Genomic DNA, 22500 nt, shown 5'->3' with positions numbered 1-22500 from the left:
AGTCATCAGTACTACGCCGACAAGTCTCCGGGAAAACGTGTGTTTTGGGACCAAGAGGCACCTTTTTATTAAAACGTTGGAGGAAATACCAACTAGCGTGTGGGGAAGGTGTTTGCTGGCCTCATAAAAGCTAGCCATCTAGCTAATAGTTAGAAAAATAGAGTTATGCTAATCCATTTGCAATCCCTTTAGCTTTGCTTGTTAGCTTGCTGGCTAGCTACATCAGTAGGTTAGCTGGCTAGTTAGCTATAGGGTTGGGCAATATAACGATAGTATAGGATATCGAAGATGATTGACAGCCATCGTTGACTGGCACCACACAGTAAAGAGCTGACTGGGCAGCCCACAGCAAGGCCATGACAAGTGGCCTATTTCTTCGCTATAGCCTGCATAACCTATTTCAATAAATATGTTATAAACAGTGGCAATTTTAGAATGTAAATCTTGGTGGGGCAAACAAAAAAACATTTTTTTAGGGCCTAGATAAAACAGCAGAGTCCCAACACCTTACCACACACTGTTAGGGCCTAGATAAAACTGCAGAGCCCCTACACCTTACCACACACTGTTAGGGCCTAGATAAAACTGCAGAGCCCCTACACCTTACCACACACTGTTAGGGCCTACATAAAGCAGCAGAGTCCCAACACCTTACCACACACTGTTAGGGCCTAGATAAAACAGCAGAGTCCCAACACCATACCACTGCCACATAGCTTATATGGCTGACTTGCTTAAACAAATGTGGTTTCTACTGACAATTGCGATGTACAAACTATGGCATAAGGGGACCATGAGCAGATAAGAGGCAATCCATAATTTCGATTAAGCGAGCTAGGACGGACGTAGTCAATATAACTATTTGTTCAGTCCTTTTGAAATGTACAGCAACAGAATTCAGAACATGGGCTATTCTTACAGTATTCTCCCTGTACACCAAGTCAGAACTGTAGGATTAATAAAGGGGGCATATAAGCAGACAATGAAAGCTCTTACAATATTTGATGATAACATTTCTCTAAAACAGGCTATAGACTACATGTGCACCACCAAGTCAGAACAGTAGTCAAAATTAGGAGGGGAAACGGGACCAAATTATTAGGGTGAGCTTATTAGGAGGTGAACAGCTGTATGTTCTGTAATACTGTATTACTGTATATTACTGTAATAGCTGTAATACAGTATTACTTTCTTTGCTACAGCTTACATATATCCCTGGCATATTACATAATTTATGCAACAGCATACAATATATTTTTGGGCTCACCTTGTTGTGCTGTACTCACTTGAACAGAAAGGTGGCGTGGCAGTCCTTCGTGGGCAAATTTTGTCATCAAACTTTGTCATCAAAGTCTGGCATTCTCTGGATTTATGGTGGTTTCAAGACAACTGGCAACTTGGAAAAATACAAGGTCGAATCATGATGACGTCAGGGTTCTTCAGGTCGGAGCTCTAGAAAGAGGCCCAAGTTCCCGACTTGCAATTCCGAGTTGGATGACCGTTCAAAACGTATTTTCCCAGTCGGAGCTAGTTTTTTCCCAAGTTCCCAGTTGTCTTGAACCCATTGAAATCAGATTTCCCAGTTCTGAGTTTCCTGTTGTTTTGAGCGCGGCATAAATCATGATGGCTTGACACCATGGCCAATGTTGAATGTTAATCTTTGAAACGCTTTAACCCAGAATTGGGACCACACACTCACTCCAATGAATAGCAGTCTAGTGATTGCCACTGATTCCTTCAAAACCACTCATTGTTGAATTTGCGACTTCCAACTTTTTGTGTAATGTTTATGTCCAATGGCCGATGAGCACCGATACGTTTTATCTATAATTTCTCTTCATATGACAAGGATTAAAAAGGATTTGCCAGTAGATTGTCGACTTGATTCAGGATGATGACTGCTTGCATGCTAGCTAAGATTTTGAAAGTATGACGTTGACGTGATCAGTCCAATGAAAGCTGCTGTAGATATAATGTGATTTAATGTCATTTTATCTGTGGCCAATGACCTTGAGCCATCTTGGATAGGCACTTCTAATGTAACTCTATGGCAGCACCCAAGGGGCTTGTATTTTCGAGCTCTACCCTTAGATTTGGAGGTGACGTAGTGTCCCCATGAGTGACAGAATACTGAGCCAATCACGGCGCAACTAGAGAACATTACCAACCCCTACGCTGTGTCTTTTCCACTGGCTGTCCCACCACCACAGAAAGCACTGAGCTGCAGTAGGCTGAAACACCTGCATTTTGGAGCTGCCTTATGCAAGAAAGCAAAAAAAAAGTTTGTATGCGACTTAATTAACTTACATTTTGTAAAATATTTTTTACATTGTTTGCAAACTGATATGTGAACACGTATTAATGACAAAATAACATGCAAAACAGGCATCCCCGCAATTTTTTTTTATTTATTTGTTGCTAGAAAGGTGGGTCTCAAAACATGCTCTGAATGACTGGTCGCGACTGGTTATAAACAATGTACAGAATGCAAGAGAACAATGTAGACAGAGCTAAGATTTTCACCAAAGCAGCGCAAAATATATCACAATGTTTAATGGGTACTTAATCATGATAGGGCAACGGTTGACATCGCCCAACCCTAGTTAGCTACAGTAGTTAGCTACTGCCATCAAGTTGTTAAACTATTGATACTTTTTAAAAGATGACTGATTATTGTATGGGATCAATATACAAACGTTTGGAGAAAGATATCTTGAAAAAAAACATTTTGATTGAGTAAATTTATTTATTGGTTTATTTTCTTTTCGATAAGAGACTAAAATTAAATAAATTGAAGGTTATTTGTTGATGTAATTTTTTTTATAACAATTTGTGACATTAGATTTTGGGTGGGGTCACAAAAAATGCGTGTAGACACATGATGTATTTGAAATTCCATGATCAGACCTTCATGATCATAATACAAAACTGCATTAACTGTCAAGTCTAGACACGGCCAGAGAGAGGGAGGGGGGAGAGAAAGACAGGGGAGAGAGAGACCAAGGAAAAGAGAGAGAAAGAATGAAAGACCAAGGGAGGGAGCAAGAAAGTGCTGTTGAAGAGATAGAAAGAAAAGAAGAGAGATTGAGAAGGGCAGAAATAACTGATGATGAGATATGGAGGGAATGAGAGCGAGATTAGGGAAGGAAAGAGTCTGTGTGCCACAGCAGATAGAGAAATTCTCCCAGAAAGAGAGAGAGAGAGAGAGAGAGAGAGAGAGAGAGAGACAGACAGAGAGAGAGAGAGAGACAGAGAGAGAGAGAGAGACAGAGAGAACTGCAACGCAGGTTCCCATTTCGTCAGCAGCTATGTTCAGTCTCTGAACTCATGATCCTCAGCCACACAGTATTGGATTAGAATAACTATTTCGTAACTGTTGACGCATTCCCTCTCGGGAAGCTCACGGCATTCCCCTCATATCTATAATACATTCTTCAACGGATGATCAATTGAAAAGGACTGTAGATTTAAAAGGGCTGACTTTTAAGCCTTTCCTTTGCACATCAAAACAACTTTTCAGAAGAAAGGCATTTTTACCTTGTACTGTGTGACATAACAGTCTGTCTGTAAGTGGTTTATCTTGGAAACCTGTCATTAGGCTTGTTTTTGTCCTTTACCAAGAGACACCACTGAGAATACTGTACTCACAGAGCCCTACCTTAGAGCAAACACAAAGAGACAGAGGATGAGTGAGTGAGTGAGTGAGTGAGTGAGTGAGTGAGTGAGTGAGTAAAAAGAGAGAAGGAGAAGGAAGCGAACGTAGAGAGATTAAAATGGGATGAGACCCAACAAAACCCAACCAAACCCTAATATTACTCTTTACAATCTGTATGTATGTATGTGTGTGTGTGTGTGTGTATGTGTGTGCGTGCGTGCGTGTGTGTATGTGTAAGTGTGTGTGTGTAAGTGTGTTTGTGTGTGTGTATGTGTGTGTGTGTATGTGTATGTATGTATGTGTGTGTGTGTGTGTGTGTGTGTGTGTGTGTGTGTGTATGTGTATGTGTGTGTGTGTAAATGTGTATGTGTGTGTGTGTGTGTGTGTGTCCAGACAGCTCTTCATCCTCACCATGTGTATGGGTGTGCCGGTCAGGTCCCTCTCTGTGACCAGTCGGTCCTGGTCAGTGACGTACAGTCCCTTCTGTGCCAGGGCCTGGATGATGGCGTTGTGTCCCAGCAGAGGTTTGACGGCATCGCTGCGGAGGATGAGGCTCCCCGCCCGGCAGTAGAGCTCTGCAGACAGCAGCAGGCATGCCACCGGGGGCTTCAGGTGCTCCTGACTGTACTGGTCCCTGTAGAAAGGGTCCACCAGCTCCTCCGGGACGGCATCTGTGAGGGAAAGAAGAGGAGTTAGTGTGGTGATACGATGAACATAGTTTCTCTGAAAGAGGGGGCCGGATTACTTTGGGGGTATGATAACTGTCAACTGGGGACGTGTCTGTGGAGGGAGCGGGTACAGGTAGAGCTGGGACGATAAACCCCAAATTATCAACACATTATCAACACCATACCAATCACTTATCACAGGCATTACGATAAGTAGCCTATACTAGAGAAATGTGAAGTTTGAAATAGGTTTGCTAATATGGGTGATTGTTAATGGGACAATTGATAGCTACAACCATCAGACTAGTAGTAGTAGTTTAAAGGACACTTTTTTTCAACTGTGGTGCACATTAACCTTATAAACTTCTCATTCTATTTATTGCTATCGTATCAATTCAGGCAATTTATCTCGATATGGATTCTTGTCCATGTCGCCCAGTTCTAGCTACCTACGGGTTAGTGTGGACATATGATAAACAGAGTTTCTCTGGGAGGACGTGAGGATGGGTGGGCTACATAAGTAACATTATAGTCAGCTCATTTTGGGCTGTCCGTGGAGAGAGGGGAAACAGGTTACTTTGGTGAAACAATAACTGTCATGACTGTACTGGCCCCTGCAGAATGAGTCCACTGTGATGGCAACAGGCGTGCCTGTGCGAGCCCCACTCTCCCATTGCACACATGCTTCTCTCACACACGGATCTTAGGCCTTCTCCATTGACGGCGTGCTTAAGAGTGTGTGTGTGTGTGTGTGTGTGTGTATATGCATTAGGCTTGGGCGGTATATCATTTATCTCCAGCAGAGGGCTCTAGCTACGCATCTCATTTGCAAACTTACTAGCTAAGTGGCTTCTTGCTTACAGCAGAGACAATCAATCTCCTCCTGGATCAAGATAGATTTTTTTTTCTCTATTAATTTGTTACATTTGTAAAGAAATAGCGCCCTTTGTGTGCACTGACGGTAACACCGTATACACCGGTATGGTACAGGAATGGTGTGTGTGTGTGTGAGACAGAGAGAGAGAGGCTATTCTTTGTCTGTTGACTCACATGCTAAATCTGATTTACTTTATCTTTATCTTCAAAATAGCCAGACACACACACACACACACACACACTCAGGGGCAAAGAGTACAAGACTTTCTGCTCTTCTCTGGTGTGTGCCATCACATGATGTGTCAAGGGGTCCCAAGAGTGTTTTTGAGGCTGAGAAAGGGACGGAAAGAAAGTTGGGCTGGGAATTGCCAGGGACCTCACCATGCGATTTTATCACCATACTTGGGTGCCGATACAACATGTGTGGCGATTCTCACGATTCTATATGTATTACGATTCGATACTGCAATTTTATTGCGATTTCACGTTCCAAACATATTGCCTTGCTGCAGAGAGACACATTTTCTGCAGAGAAAATTAGTTTTGATCAGTCATGGAAATAAAAGTGCTGAAAACATTCTCACTATTTAAAGTGAAACAGACAGCATTGTAGCTAAATTAAATAGTATTATTTAATTTATATATATATACACCCCCAGGAAGAATATCTTTTAAAAACATTTTCTGTCAAGCAAGTATTTAGACATTTTCATCAATTCTTAAAATGTTTGGGGATGACGTATACTGTACTAAGGCATTTGTGAAAACTCTATAGCAATACAGAATGGGAAAGCAGCTGTGCGTTTGGACAATTAACTGCATTAATAAAACCTGAACCATTTGTCTTGTCCAGGACCAGAGTTGATGCAGACCGGTGCACCAAAGCCAGTCAGAGATACAGTAGGCCTTTATTTGCCACACAGGCCTGCCATCATTCACTTTGAACTGGACTGTGTGTTTACAGGCAGTAGGCCCTGCCGTCATTCACTTTGAACTGGACTGTGTGTTTACAGGCAGTAGGGCCTGTCATCATTCACTTTGAACTGGACTGTGTGTTTACAGGCAGTAAGCCCTGCCATCATTCACTTTGAACTGGACTGTGTGTTTACAGGCAGTAGGGCCTGTCATCATTCACTTTGAACTGGACTGTGTGTTTACAGGCAGTAAGCCCTGCCGTCATTCACTTTGAACTGGACTGTGTGTTTACAGGCAGTAGGGCCTGTCATCATTCACTTTGAACTGGACTGTGTGTTTACAGGCAGTAGGGCCTGTCATCATTCACTTTGAACTGGACTGTGTGTTTACAGGCAGTAGGGCCTGTCATCATTCACTTGAACTGGACTGTGTGTTTACAGGCAGTAGGGCCTGACATCATTCACTTTGAACTGGACTGTGTGTTTACAGGCAGTAGGGCCTGCCATCATTCACTGTGAACTGGACTGTGTGTTTACAGGCAGTAGGGCCTGTCATCATTGACTTTGAACTGAACTGTGTGTTTACAGGCAGTAGGCCCTGCCGTCATTCACTTTGAACTGGACTGTGTGTTTACAGGCAGTAGGCCCTGTCATCATTCCCTATGAACTGGACTGTGTGTTTACAGGCAGTAGGGCCTGCCGTCATTCACTTTGAACTGGACTGTGTGTTTACAGGCAGTAGGGCCTGTCATCATTCACTTTGAACTGGACTGTGTGTTTACAGGCAGTAGGCCCTGCCATCATTCACGTTGAACTAGACTGTGTGTCTACAGGCAGTAGGCCCTGCCGTCATTCACTTTGAACTGGACTGTGTGTTTACAGGCAGTAGGGCCTGACATCATTCACTTTGAACTGGACTGTGTGTTTACAGGCAGTAGGGCCTGCCATCATTCACTGTGAACTGGACTGTGTGTTTACAGGCAGTAGGGCCTGTCATCATTCACTTTGAACTGAACTGTGTGTTTACAGGCAGTAGGCCCTGCTGTCATTCACTTTGAACTGGACTGTGTGTTTACAGGCAGTAGGCCCTGTCATCATTCCCTATGAACTGGACTGTGTGTTTACAGGCAGTAGGGCCTGCCGTCATTCACTTTGAACTGGACTGTGTGTTTACAGGCAGTAGGGCCTGTCATCATTCACTTTGAACTGGACTGTGTGTTTACAGGCAGTAGGGCCTGCCAACATTCACTTTGAACTGGACTGTGTGTTTACAGGCAGTAGGGCCTGTCATCATTCACTTTGAACTGGACTGTGTGTTTACAGGCAGTAGGTCCTGCCATCATTCACTTTGAACTGGACTGTGTGTTTACAGGCAGTAGGACCTGTCATCATTCACTTTGAACTGGACTGTGTGTTTACAGGCAGGTAAACCCTCTCAAACTTTTTGAATTTGTTGGCCGTCAAAATTGCACTGATAAACGATGGGGAATTGTAGCCTCCTCGTCCTTCTGCAGCTTGCCTGCCAACAATGCATGCTTGTCCCAACCAAGCACCCAAAGCTAATTGGCTAGCTACTTCCAGACACAAATGAGAGAACACCCCACTCTGACCATTTTACTCGCCCTAGCAGAGCTGGTTAGGCTGTTTACGTGTTATCTAGATCGTTCGTGACTAACTCTTACTTTCTTTGCCTACGTTAACTGACACCGGTCAGTCATATTCAGTGGGTGTTACGTTAGTAAATTCATTAGTTATTCTGGGCTCTGGCACACTCAGATGAGAGTACTCTGAAATTGGAGTAGATAGCGAGAGTGAATTTGTGTTATCCAGTTAGCCATATGCTAACTGGATAACAGTCGTTCAGGTTCTTGCTAGCTAACCAAATGACACCTGCATCTCTAGCTGTGTAAAGTATAGCCACCAAAAAACAATATTAGGGGAAAAAGTCAGTCACTCACCCACTCCAATGACATCCTGCTAGCAGCTAGCTAGCTATCTAGCTAACGTTAGGGTCCATGTTTTTAGCTTGCTACATAAATAGATGCGCTAGCCTATTAGCTACGCTATGACTAACTTGTGATCTTTGCCCTTGTATTGACATTTCCAGTCTTAGTTAAATTTGTCCATTTTGTCCAAAATATTGAGCCATTGACACTGAAACAGTGCACCCTGAATGGAGGCAGCAACAATGTACCAGGCCAGCTGTGATTTACAACCTCATAGCAATGCTTTTTGGACTACCAAGAAATGTATTGGTGAATTATATCAGTCATGCATTGAACCGCCCGCATCCATCTACTCTGGCAAACATGGAATGTAGAGTCAAATAGAACATATATTTTTAAAACCTCTTATAATGTTGGTTTTGTTGCATAAACTGGGAATTTGATATGTTTTATTGATATTATGACTATCTGTTTCTTTCATAACTGCAAAGTAGTTAAAACTCTGTCAGTTCCACTTTAAAAAGATGATGAAGAATGAGCGATAGGATGAAAAATACCAGCATTTTGACACAGGTACAGCCAACTAGCGCTAGCTAACGCTACCTAGCGAGAAACAATATATATATATATATGTTATATATAATTTTTGGACTAATCAATATAATATTGTCTGTAACTGTATCGATTTCCCACCATCCCTAGTTGAAAGGGTGCGTATAGGGTAATGAGGGCGTTTGTGGTGTGTTTGTGTGTGTGTGCATACCTGGTGTGCGTGAGGTCATTTCCCCTCGCCATGGCTGTGAATCACAGGCACAAACAGGGGGAAACAGGAGACAGGGCAGGCATCTTAAACGTGTATGATTACATATTTGTGATCATTTCTGAGTGGTCCCTACAGCGTACCATCGCAAATACAGTGCCTTGCGAAAGTATTCGGCCCCCTTGAACTTTGCGACCTTTTGCCACATTTCAGGCTTCAAACATAAAGATATAAAACTGTATTTTTTTAAGAAGAATCAACAACAAGTGGGACACAATCATGAAGTGGAACGACATTTATTGGATATTTCAAACTTTTTTAACAAAAATTGGGCGTGCAAAATTATTCAGCCCCCTTAAGTTAATACTTTGTAGCGCCACCTTTTGCTGCGATTTAAGCTGTAAGTCGCTTGGGGTATGTCTCTATCAGTTTTGCACATCGAGAGACTGACATTTTTTCCCATTCCTCCTTGCAAAACAGCTCGAGCTCAGTGAGGTTGGATGGAGAGCATTTGTGAACAGCAGTTTTCAGTTCTTTCCACAGATTCTCGATTGGATTCAGGTCTGGACTTTGACTAGGCCATTCTAACACCTGGATATGTTTATTTTTGAACCATTCCATTGTAGATTTTGCTTTATGTTTTGGATCATTGTCTTGTTGGAAGACAAATCTCCGTCCCAGTCTCAGGTCTTTTGCAGACTCCATCAGGTTTTCTTCCAGAATGGTCCTGTATTTGGCTCCATCCATCTTCCCATCAATTTTAACCATCTTCCCTGTCCCAGCTGAAGAAAAGCAGGCCCAAACCATGATGCTGCCACCACCACCATGTTTGACAGTGGGGATGGTGTGTTCAGGGTGATGAGCTGTGTTGCTTTTACGCCAAACATAACGTTTTGCATTGTTGCCAAAAAGTTCAATTTTGGTTTCATCTGACCAGAGCACCTTCTTCCACATGTTTGGTGTGTCTCCCAGGTGGCTTGTGGCAAACTTTAAACAACACTTTTTATGGATATCTTTAAGAAATGTCTTTCTTCTTGCCACTCTTCCATAAAGGCCAGATTTGTGCAATATACGACTGATTGTTGTCCTATGGACAGAGTCTCCCACCTCAGCTGTAGATCTCTGCAGTTCATCCAGAGTGATCATGGGCCTCTTGGCTGCATCTCTGATCAGTCTTCTCCTTGTATGAGCTGAAAGTTTAGAGGGACGGCCAGGTCTTGGTAGATTTGCAGTGGTCTGATACTCCTTCCATTTCAATATTATCGCTTGCACAGTGCTCCTTGGGATGTTTAAAGCTTGGGAAATCTTTTTTTATCCAAATCCGGCTTTAAACTTCTTCACAACAGTATCTCGGACCTGCCTGGTATGTTCCTTGTTCTTCATGATGCTCTCTGAGCTTTTAACGGACCTCTGAGACTATCACAGTGCAGGTGCATTTATACGGAGACTTGATTACACACAGGTGGATTGTATTTATCATCATTAGTCATTTAGGTCAACATTGGATCATTCAGAGATCCTCACTGAACTTCTGGAGAGAGTTTGCTGCACTGAAAGTAAAGGGGCTGAATAATTTTGCACGCCCAATTTTTCAGTTTTTGATTTGTTAAAAAAGTTTGAAATATCCAATCAATGTCGTTCCACTTCATGATTGTGTCCCACTTGTTGTTGATTCTTCACAAAAAAATACAGTTTTATATCTTTATGTTTGAAGCCTGAAATGTGGCAAAAGGTCGCAAAGTTCAAGGGGGCCGAATACTTTCGCAAGGCACTGTAAGTCCCACAGTTGACAGTGCATGTCAGAGCAAAAACCAAGGTCGAAGGAATTGTCCGTAGAGCTCCGAGACAGGATTGTGTCGAGGCACAGATCTGGGGAAGGGTACCAAAACCTTTCTGCAGCATTGAAGGTCTCTAAGAACACATTGGACTCCATCATTCTGAAATGGAAGAAGTTTGGAACCACCGAGACTCTTCCTAGAACTGGACGCCCAGCCAAACTAAGCAATGTGGGAAGAAGAGCCTTGGTCAGGGAGGCAACCAAGAACCTGATGGTCACTCTGACAGAGCTCCAGTGTTCCTCTGTGGAGATGGGAGAACCTTCCAGAAGGACAACTATCTCTACAGCACCACCAATCAGGCCTTTATGGTAGAGTGGCCAGACGGAAGCCACTCCTCAGTAAAACGCACATGACAGCCTGCTTGGATTTGCCAAAAGGCACCTAAATTACTCTCAGACCATGAGAAACAAGATTCTCTGGTCTGATGAAACCAAGATTGAAATCTTTGGCCTGAATGCCAAGCATCACATCTGGAGAAAACCTGACACCACCCCTACAGTGAAGCATGGTGGTGGCAGCATCAGGCTGTAGAGATGTTTTTCAGCGGCAGGGACTGAGAGACTAGTCAGGATCGAGGGAAAGATAAACGGAGAATAGTACAGAGAGATCTTTGATGAAAACCTGCTCCAGAGCACTCAGGACCTCAGACTGCGGCGAAGGCTCGCCTTCTAACAGGACAATGACCCTAAGCACACAGCCAAGACAACGCAGGAGTGGCATCGGGACAAGTCTCTGAATGTCCTTGAGTGACTCAGGCAGAGCCCGGACTTGAACCCGATCTAACATCTCTGGAGAGACCTGAAAATAGCTCTGCAGAAACGCTCCCCCTCCACCTGACAGAGCTTGAGAGGATCTGCAGAGAAGAATGGAAGAAACTCCCCAAATGCAGGTCTGCCAAACTTGTAGCGTCATACCCAGAAGACTTAAGGCTGTAAATGCTGCCAAAGGTGCTTCAACAAAGTACTAAGTAAAGGGTCTGAATACTTATGTTAATGTGTTATTATTCATTTATTTTTTTATACATTTGTTTTTAAAAACTAAAAACCTTTTTTGCTTTGTCATTCTGGGGTATTGTGTGTAGATTGATGAGGATAAAAAATAAATAAAAAATTAGAATAAGGCTGTAACTTAACAAAATGTGGAAAAAGTCAAGGGGTCTGAATACTATCCGAATGTACTGTACATACATACTGTGTGCTACAGTAGAAACGATAACACGACATACAGAAACTATAATGATAACGTAATAAGGCACTTACTTTGATAGGAACTCACACGTCCAAAGGTATTACTAGTAAGGAAAACAACATTGAAGGCAATGCGGGTGCCAGCCGGGAAAATGTACCGGGGGGCAAAAAGTTATTTTCTGACTAGAGATGCCCAAATGCCTGCATACTTGATCTGGGGAAACTCTGGGGAAGTGCTTAGGCTCTCCTTGAAGAGAGAAGTTTGTTCGGCTCAGCAAAGCCTCAAACATAAATTGACCGCAACAGGGAAATGGGCTTCTTCTTTGTGAATGAATGAGGAGGCGGAACACACCTCAACTGTTGTTAGAAAATAAAACTTGTTAAAAAATCATTTGAAATGGACAAGTTGAAACACAGCCTATAGATAATTAGCAGGCAGCCTTGGTTTGAGGCAGCGTAGGTTAACTCTCCTTTTGCATAACAATCCCACTTTGGAACAGTGAGTGTATTCTGACATTACACGCATAAAAAAACTCACGCTGGGCCGACCGACAAAGGTTAGTCCTTAATCCGTCCAATAGGCTTAATTTGTTTTTGCCCGATTGAACATTTATTCTGCAATGTATTCACAATATCATTTTTTACGATATTATCTCGATTCTATGACTCCAAGTATGGATCGTGATAAATCGTGATACATATAGAATAGCAATGCATCGGGACACCTAAGTATGGTGATCATATTGTAGGACTTGGTAAAACGAGAGTGCTATTAGCCTAGTGAATGGAGAGGTCAGAGAGCTAGGCAGGCAGACACTTCTGAAGACGTGGGCTACTCGGCCTGGATGGTGGACTGGCGAAAAGGAACCGGGGTGTACAGCGGACACTGTGGCCTACTTGTAGGAAAGGCAGACGTGTACAATGTATTTTTACAGGAGGTAAAACTAAAAAAATGGGGTTAGGGTTATAGTGTATCATTTCCGACATAAGTGAGGACTCTTCATCCCCTATCAGCAGATTACATTTCTTCCAAGGAGGGTTCAGAAGCTCATTTCGAAAGTGTGTTCTCACCCAGAAAGACGAAAGTGGGCTATTTCCAACAATGGCGGGTGTTTACCATTCCAACAACCACTTAACAGCCAGTCACTTCAGCAGCTAGTCACAATAACGGTCTGTCCCCACTATAAAGTCCCCATACTGTCCCCACTCCCCACTATAACACCCCGTCATAACCCTGAGAGGGTGGACAAAAGCTCCTATGACCTCACATAGCCTCCTAAAACAGCACCAATGCCAAATACAGTAGTAACACAGTCTACTACACATCTTTATCTGGACGGTACCTTATGCTGTACAATGTTAACAGAGTCTTGCCATGTAAGTGCTGCTAGAAGAAATGGTGCTATAAAGAACCAAACAGGGGGTTCTATGGCTTGGTTCATATGGCCCTCAAAAATGTTCTATAAGATCAACAAAGCACCCTTCTTTTTAACAGTGTGGAGTGCAGATACAACCTTCACAGAGTAAGTGGGCTTTAGTTTTCCACAAGTTCATCAAACGCTGCCGCGTCAAGGAAAACCCCTCTCCTTTGTGTCTGCCATCAAGCAGGAAATAGACAGGAAGTAGCTGCCGCAGGAAGTCCAAACACGAGACCTGGAATATCGACCGTTACCGTGCCGACCACAGGAGTCGTCCAATTGAGGCACAGCACAGGGAGGGAACATTAAAGAATGTACACCAGTCAGCAACATTACTTGTCTGTTACTATGCAGTTATTACTTTCTTAGAAACCTGTGTAGCCTATATCGGCAGTTGATAATGTCTGATTCAAAACACTGGGTTACTTCGCTGAGAAATAACTAGATATATTTTAGCAGTGGCTTTCAGAGGTAACATTTTTGTTCAGTTGCTCACTATGCCAATTCATGTTGGACTCCTTCTTTTCCAATGCAGTACGAACATCAATTAAGTCAGACCAAAGTATACTAGAAATGTTGTCACTCACATTGATTGTGGCTAATGAATTCACACGTTACTAGACTAATTAACGTTAGTGCTCAGAGCCCGTATGTAAAGCTGAAGCATCTTCTGTTGGTCCTTCCATTGGGCCCAGTCTCCAGCCTGGAGGCCTCTGCATTGTGATGTAACTGAGACAAATGCTGCCACTCTAGACTGGGTCTCCACGACGTCAACACACCACAGATGTTACAGAGACAGGAGAGAAGAGTAGGGTCTGAGGAGAGCACCAAATACAACAGCTGCTCACAAAGCGGTTTAGACCCCCCCCCCCCCCCCCCCCCCCCGCCCACGACAAATGTTGAAGACTGAAGTTAGACCGTGAGATCTTGTTGCAAAGAGAGAGTGAGATGAGAAAGAGATAGCGGGCGAGCCAGAGAGAGCATTGGGACCTAGTCAGGGATCCAGTACCAGACAGGAAAGCAGAAAACACAGATGCCTTTGGTCAAAAATGTGTCATAATAGAGGACAACATTTAGTGAGTGTGTATGTGTCCGTACATGCTCTTATGGTCACGCTTATAGTCCTTTCCTTTGTCTAGGCTATATTTCAGCTGATCTACATCAGTGATCAGCATGCATTTTGAATGGGAGAGATTGTTTTTGGAATTGTCTGCATTACGTGGGTCAAACTACTGTCAGAACCATAGTAACTAGACCAAACGTGGCTGTGTGTGTAAACTAAGACTTGGTTGATGAATTGGGCCACCGTTCTCATGGTGCTGGAAGGAAACAGTAATGTGTGTCACCAGGAGGGACAGGAAAAGAACCCAGTCCTGGTATGCTAATAGCCTGCAGTCCTCTATGACAGAGTAGTGCGGGGAGGGGAGCAGTGGACAGGGCTTTCCACCATTTTATACACTTGAGAAAAGCGTACAAATGACATGCTGGAAACTATAGGAGGAGCTACCTAGTCTATGTGCTTAGCATAGTGTCGCGTGGCCATTGAACGTGAGAATCCTTGGCTCCCAAGGCTAGCTGCAGCATAACCCCCTCTCTCTCTCTCTGTCCATTATTACCATACACAGACCGAGCAGATGGTAGTTAAGAGTGTAGCCTCATTAAAAAACTTTCGTAGAGAGCTGGAGTCAGTCAACCTCCAAGCCCAGAGCCAGCCGGCTGGAATTACTGACTTCGTAGGGCTGCTGCTGCCTACTGGCCAAGGCCAAGCCTTCCCCCAACTACACTGGTAGCAGATTTTAATTTAGGCTAAGTGTTGCCTGTCATCCAGAAACGCTACTCTAAATGTTTTCTGTTCACATTCTAATTTCAACCACCCAGTGAAGTAACAACTGTGTTATTGTCAAGTCACATGGAATGATCCAATAAGGCCTGAGGTATATTTATTTAACAAGGCAAGTCAGTTAAGAACAAATTCATATTTTCAACGATGGCCTAGGAACAGTGTTCTGGGGCAGAACGACAGATGTTTACCTTGTCGGGGATTTGATCTTGCAACCTTGCGGTTACTAGTCTAACGCTCTAACCACTAGGCTACCTGTATATGGCCAATAAATGTACAACTGCTAAGGGATGTTCTTACGCACGACGCATCACGGAGAGCCTGGATACAGCCCTTAGCCGTGGTATATTGGCCATCTACCGCAAACCCCCGAGGTGCCTTATTGCTATTATAAACTGGTTACCAACGTAATTAGAATAGTAAAAAGCATTTGTTTGTCATACCCATGGTATACAGTCTGATATACCACGGCTTTCAGACAATCAGCATTCAGGGATCAAACCACCCAGATTACAATACTGTTTAGATGTTTCATCAACCTGTATATGGCCATGTGGCCATTACTGTGAACATCAGGAACCAGCTGCAGTTACTGATCAATCAAATGCCACAGACATCAATGCAGATGGGAGAATAAGTACATGATCAACAACAGCAACAGCGTCCTCTGCCGTGTTCATAACAGAAAAACCGGAGATATTGGACAAACGTGCAACAGTTAGTCTGTCCATCCCCTGCACTTCTCCTCGGACACAGACCGTCAATTAGAGAGCCCTGGTGGGACTAATACAATGACTAATTAGCATGTTTAATTGTCGCTCGCGGTGAAGATGATGTTTCAACAAGGCTATATTGGGGCCAAATAACACATTCTTAACACAGATAAGACATGCTCTCTTGGCCCACCGGAAATACCGAGGTTAATTATGATAAACCCTCTGAAGATGCGCGCACTGACACAATTTGTCCAAATGTTGCATCACATTTGACACATTTCCACCCCAATATTCAGAAAACAAAAAAAAGGGCGCCACCTACCTGAGCCGAAGGCTTTGGCCACAAGCCATGTCAAACTACAGTATATTTTGGCCCTTGTGAAATCATAGTGATCAAAAGCCTTGATCGAGGGCACGATAAAGGTCCGCCTCAACGCCTTGGTATCTGCCGCACCGCTCATCTTCACGGCTGGCGCGCTCGGCCTCCTTTACAGAGAGGGAGATGGTCGGTTAGCTCGTGGAATTCTACCGGCGGCAGATGACATCCCGTCCAAAGGAATTCGATGCAGCAAAACTGTTCTTTCCGTTCAAACTTTAAATGCGTTATCTAGCCAAATACCGACTGGACACCGTTATAATTCCCCACACTCAGATATATTGTGGCTCCTTCCCGTGGTCCTTATACGTTCACCGTTTTATTTCCATGTGTCCGATACTCTCAGTACGACACGAGAATTCCAGCCAGGCAACTGCAGTAGTTTTGGGGATTTTCATCCATTGATTCCCTGACATTATCTTCAGGGATGCCAAGCATACCGTGGCTATGTTTATCTACGAAACGGGTAGCGCATTTGCCCGAATTCTATTCACTGGAACAGTTGAATTACAAGGTATAAGTAAACGGAAAAGGTTGTCCTTGTCCAGAATTGTTCTTCATAACTGTTTTTAGTTTTTCCTCTCCCTCGATCACGGCGGCGTCTCCCCTGCGCTTTTCCTGCCGCACTGGCCTCAGAGGCGAGCGCCCCCAGAGCGCCTGCGCGGTCCACCCAGAAGTTCCACAGCGGTCCACCCAGAAGTTCCACAGACACAGTGCTGGATACAGTGCTGGATACACTGTTGGATACAGTACTGGATACAGTGTATCAAGTATCTTGTGAAATTCCCGCCTGACGTGTTTCCTCTGCACTTGGAATGCCACTAGGTCTACGCTCAGTATGCCCAAAAATTTATACTACAACAATTACCTTTGACGTAGTTATGCTGCATTGAATTAAACTTGTTTCAAGCATGGTTACTTTTGGTCGTATAGCCCACGTGATTAGGAGCTTGGATTACTTACAATAACTGTGTGATGACCTAAAGAGGACGTATAGGGTGGTATACTGTAATAATCAAAGCAGGGTGAATTTCAGTGCTGTGAAATTATATTCACTAATCTTTATTTAACCTTTTGCTACTATACTAATAATATATGCCATTTAGAAGACATTTTTATCCAAAGCATGCATACGTTTTCTTATCATGTTAGTCTCATCACGATAACATTTCTTTTTCAAAACCCTGGGAATAGGACTGGCGATTCTGGTCGGAGATGTGGCAAGCAGAACATGAGAGGTTTGAGGTGTTCTGATCCTGAATCAGTGGTTTGGGTTCAGGGCAGAGAAGGCTTTGGATGAAGACAGTTAAAACAATAGGCATTTCAGACAGGAAGGGGTTATTTCTTTAAGACACACTGCCTTTTACATTCAACGTCTGTTCTATACATATAGTCCATTTTAGTAGATGCTCTGTTCCAGAGTACTGGTCCCTCAGTTGCATACTGGTCCCCCATGGGAATCAAACCCGCAACCCTGGCTTTGCAAGCACCATGCTCTACCAACTGAGCCACACAGGACCACTGCACTACCCTACCAAGCAAAAGAGCAGTAACTGTACATTTGGTCAAAAATGAGTTATTGACATTAAATACATGCGGACAAATATCATTGTGTTGTGTTATTATTTTATATATTTTTTATTTAACTAGGCAAGTCAGTTAATAACAGATTCCTACTTGCAATGACGGCCTACCCCGGGCAACTCTAGGTATATTGTGTGCCGCCCTATGGGACTCCCAATCATGGCCGGTTGTGATACAGCCTGGAATCAAACCTGGGTCTGTAGTGACACTGAGATGAGGTGCCTTAGACCACTGCGCCACTCAGTAAACACAAGAAGTTACAGTGAAACCAAAGAAAAAGGCAGTAACTGCCATCACACATGTCAGTTAGTGCCTTTTACCATGGTTTCACTGAGCTTTGGGCTCCAGTGTCTACGGTTTACCTTGGTTTCACTGAGCTTTGGGCTCCAGTGTCTACGGTTTACCTTGGTTTCACTGAGCTTTGGGCTCCAGTGTCTACGGTTTACCTTGGTTTCACTGAGCTTTGGGCTCCAGTGTCAACGGTTTACCTTGGTTTCACTGAGCTTTGGGCTCCAGTGTCTACGGTTTACCTTGGTTTCACTGAGCTTTGGGCTGCAGTGTCTACGGTTTACCTTGGTTTCACTGAGCTTTGTGCTCCAGTGTCTAAGGTTTACCTTGATTTCACTGAGCTTTGGGCTCCAGTGTCTACAGTTTACCTAGGTTTCACTGAGCTTTGGGCTCCAGTGTCTACAGTTTACCTTGGTTTCACTGAGCTTTGGGCTCCGGTGTCTACGGTTTACCTTGGTTTCACTGAGCTTTGGGCTCCAGTGTCTACGGTTTACCTTGGTTTCACTGAGCTTTGTGCTCCAGTGTCTAAGGTTTACCTTGATTTCACTGAGCTTTGGGCTCCAGTGTCTACGGTTTACCTTGGTTTCACTGAGCTTTGGGCTGCAGTGTCTACAGTTTACCTTGGTTTCACTGAGCTTTGGACTGCAGTGTCTACGGTTTACCTTGGTTTCACTGAGCTTTGGGCTCCAGTGTCTACAGTTTACCTAGGTTTCACTGAGCTTTGGGCTCCAGTGTCTACAGTTTACCTTGGTTTCACTGAGCTTTGTGCTCCAGTGTCTAATGTTTACCTTGGTTTCACTGAGCTTTGGGCTCCAGTGTCTACGGTTTACCTTGGTTTCACTGAGCTTTGGGCTCCAGTGTCTACGATTTACCTTGGTTTCACTGAGCTTTGGGCTGCAGTGTCTAATGTTTACCTTGGTTTCACTGAGCTTTGGGCTCCAGTGTCTACGGTTTACCTTGGTTTCACTGAGCTTTGGGCTCCAGTGTCTACGATTTACCTTGGTTTCACTGAGCTTTGGGCTGCAGTGTCTACAGTTTACCTTGGTTTCACTGAGGTTTGGACTGCAGTGTCTACGGTTTACCTTGGTTTCACTGAGCTTTGGGCTCCAGTGTCTACGGTTGACCTCTGTATTATTTATTGTTCTTTGCTGATACAAGTATCAAACTATATGACACTGAAGGCAGTAACTGCTATCTAGGGTCGAAGGTCATATCAGAGGTCAGGGTCAATATGAATAAAAATAATGACCTCATAGGAAGACAACAGATAACCACATCTCCAATGATCTGCCTACAGTTGATCTGGCTGCACAATAAAACAACTTTGAAGTCATTTTTCTCAGTTTCACTCTATGAGCAGTTACTGCTCTGTTGCTTGGTAGGGCAGTATAGTGGTGCTACCTGGATGATTGTGCAGTTTGCAGTTCTTTTCCCCAGTACTCACATACTGACATGTTACATCATTGCCTCTCAGTGGGCAGTATTGGTATGTACATCTTCTAACTTTGATGGGACTTTTTTATTCAATGCCCATTAGATGGCAGTCCTTAGCTACTTCTTCCAACAAAACTTCCACATCAGTGATTCTACAGAACCCAGTTTGGATAACTGTTCCTGAATGCTTCAACAACGCCAAAGGAAATTTACAGAACAGCATGTGTATGTGTACTGTGTTGTGGTGTGTGAAGTACTGTGAGAAAGTGAGGTTTGCACTGCAGATAAAGTGTGGATACAGCTTGATGGAATAATAAGACAGACTTTCTATGGGGTCAAATTTAGAAAACTGCTAACAAGAAGAAAATGAGAGAGATCCTCAACCCCACAGTGGCCATAATAACCCCTCATATAAGAACATAGATCTGGTTATTTTTAAACATGGAGAGAACCTCCTAGCCTGTATTTACCAGGGGTGGGTCTATTGGGTCATACAGGACAGAGGACAGGGCTACCATCTGCTCTCTGGCAGATATGGATGTACACGTTCCTGTTCTGGTGGGGATCCTGTCCTTGCTAAAGCATGGTGTGACCACTATATAGAGAGAGGATTCTATTGGGACAGTGGTTAGTCCCTGTTCTGGTGGGGATCCTGTCCTTGCACGCACACGCACACTTGCACACACACACACACACACACACACACACACACACACACACACACACACACACACACACACACACACACACACACACACACACGCACACACACACGCACACACGCACACACGCACACACACGCAGGTGCGCAAGTGCTCACACACACACACGCAGGTGCGCAAGTGCTCACACACACACACACACACACACACACACACACACACACACACACACACACACACACACACACACACACACACACACACACACACACACACACACACACACACACACTTACAGAAAGGACTACAGCTTCAGGATCCTCCGCACACTCATACTCATTACACAACTTGCCAACTCATCAGTTCTTATTAGGGTCAGTCCCTTTACAAAGTGACACATTCTCCTAACAGATGTATTACTCAGCCCTGCAGTCAGATGGCCTTAAGCATGAGGCTCAACACTGTAGCTCTACAGCATAAACAGGCAACAAATGCCACTTCTGCAGTTTCACAGCCTTTAGTGCAGCCATTTCAGCATCGTATGGCTTAGGCTATAACAGGTCATCTTTGTCTAGGCCTATAACAGTTTATTATATGCAATACCAGTATTATTACATTACAGTTTTTTTCGATTGCTAAACGACAGTGGACACAACTGGAGTCACATGTGCAAAACTCTAACTACAGTCTGCACAGCAGCAGTTCATGTGTACCAAACTCTAGTTCGTTTTTCATTGCTTGAACACAGTTTTCAAAACTCTACACACTTATCCCATGACTTTAACCACAACCTGCACAACACTGTGGATTTACAGCACTTTGTTCAAATGCAAACACACTGCTGTCAAAACTGTGAACCACACATTCAAAACGGAATAGATTTCAGCCTTGTGCCTTTCAAACACTGCTGATTGCAATTTCAGCTGAAAGGCTAAGCAGGTGTCTTGTTTTAGACTTGTTAGTGAACACACACACATATTACAGTATATATAGGTAGAGCTCAGAAAGACTCATTTTGGAAATGGAACAAGGAAGATGGGTTCGTGGAGGGAGAAGGGTGGCAGGGAGAGGGCGGATGCGTGGAGGAAGACAAAGAAGACAAAGAGCTGTTATTTCAGATGAAATAATGGCTACACTTATAGACCATGTCGTGAACCATGGTCTCTCATTGAGAGAGGCAGGGTTGAGGGTGCAACCCAATCTGCAAAGATCCACAGTGGCATTTGTAATGCGAATTTTCCATCATGCAAACAGGTGAGAGTTACATCCTTACAGTAAATTAAAACATTACAGGAATCTATTTTGTATTGCAATTATAGAATATTTACACAGATATATATTACAGTAAGTTTGACTGTAAAATATATTTTTACAACAGGACCCAAAGGCTGCCCCCAACAGGGGGAAGAGGAAAAATATTTTCAGATGCGCAGGAAAATGCTATTGTTGACATGGTTGTTGTCAACAATGCAATAAAACTGCGGGAGATTCAAGATAGAGTGCTGGCTGATAATGATATGTTTGAAAATGTTAATTCTTCACAACAACTATTGCTCGAGTCCTAAAGAAACACCAAGTTACAATGAAACAGTTAGACACTGTACCGTTCGAGAGACCAATATACCAATATGTCCAGGTAAGACGTCTGAGGTTACGTACACAGCTATACAAAATATTTACAGTAAAAAAAACACTAGCATTTCTACAGTAAAACTGTGCACTTACTGTTTTTCAGAGAGTAATGGAGGTGGAAGCACTGGAAAGACCACATTAATTTGTATTTATCGATGAAGCTGGATTTAACCTTGCCAAAACATGGCGCAGAGGAAGGAATGTTATAGGTCAAAGGGCCACTGTGGAGGTTCCAGGCCAAAGGGGGGGAAATATCACCATGTGTGCTGCAATGGCCAATGATGGTTTGCTTCTCAACACACCACTCATTGGCCCACACAACACAGAAAGGCTTATAGCTTTCCTTGAACAGCTCTATGCTCAGCTAGTGCCAGCAGAACAGGGGGAGCCAGTAAGAAACCCCCAAGTTTTTGTCATAGTTTGCGATAACGTTGCTTTTCACCACTCTGCAGCTGTCACAGATTGGTTTGCAGCACATCACAGATTTATGGTTTTGTACCTGCCTGCATATTCACCCTTTCTCAACCCAATAGAGGAGTTTTTCTCTGCCTGTAGGTGGAAAGTGTTTGGTCAACACCCACATGACCAAATTTCTCTTTTGGAAGCCTTGCGTGCCGGATGTGAGGACACGAGTCCAGAGGACTGCCAGGGATGGATAAGGCACTCCAGAAGGTTCTTCCCCAGGTGCATGGCAAGAGAAAACATT

The 22500-nt window shown here is 43.7% G+C and overlaps 1 protein-coding gene across 2 annotated transcripts in view; it reads right to left on the bottom strand.

Annotated features, from left to right (window-relative positions):
* Positions 1–16850, bottom strand: part of LOC110508359 (calmodulin-regulated spectrin-associated protein 2) — a 66699-nt gene extending 49849 nt beyond the window's left edge. For both annotated transcript variants that reach the window (XM_036966836.1, XM_036966837.1), the window contains exons 1-2: positions 16141–16850; positions 4067–4326 (exon numbers count right to left, since the gene is read on the bottom strand). In XM_036966836.1, the coding sequence (XP_036822731.1) occupies positions 4067–4326; positions 16141–16279 (399 nt within the window). In that variant the 5' untranslated portion in view covers positions 16280–16850. The remainder of the gene's footprint in view (positions 1–4066; positions 4327–16140) is intronic.
* Between the last annotated feature and the right edge of the window lie 5650 nt (positions 16851–22500).

The sequence above is a fragment of the Oncorhynchus mykiss genome, chromosome 28 (genome assembly GCF_013265735.2).
Source record: "Oncorhynchus mykiss isolate Arlee chromosome 28, USDA_OmykA_1.1, whole genome shotgun sequence".
Taxonomy (NCBI): Eukaryota; Metazoa; Chordata; class Actinopteri; order Salmoniformes; family Salmonidae; genus Oncorhynchus; species Oncorhynchus mykiss.
The sequence above is the reverse complement of the archived record's forward strand: the minus strand, read 5'-3'. Positions and strand labels throughout refer to the sequence as shown.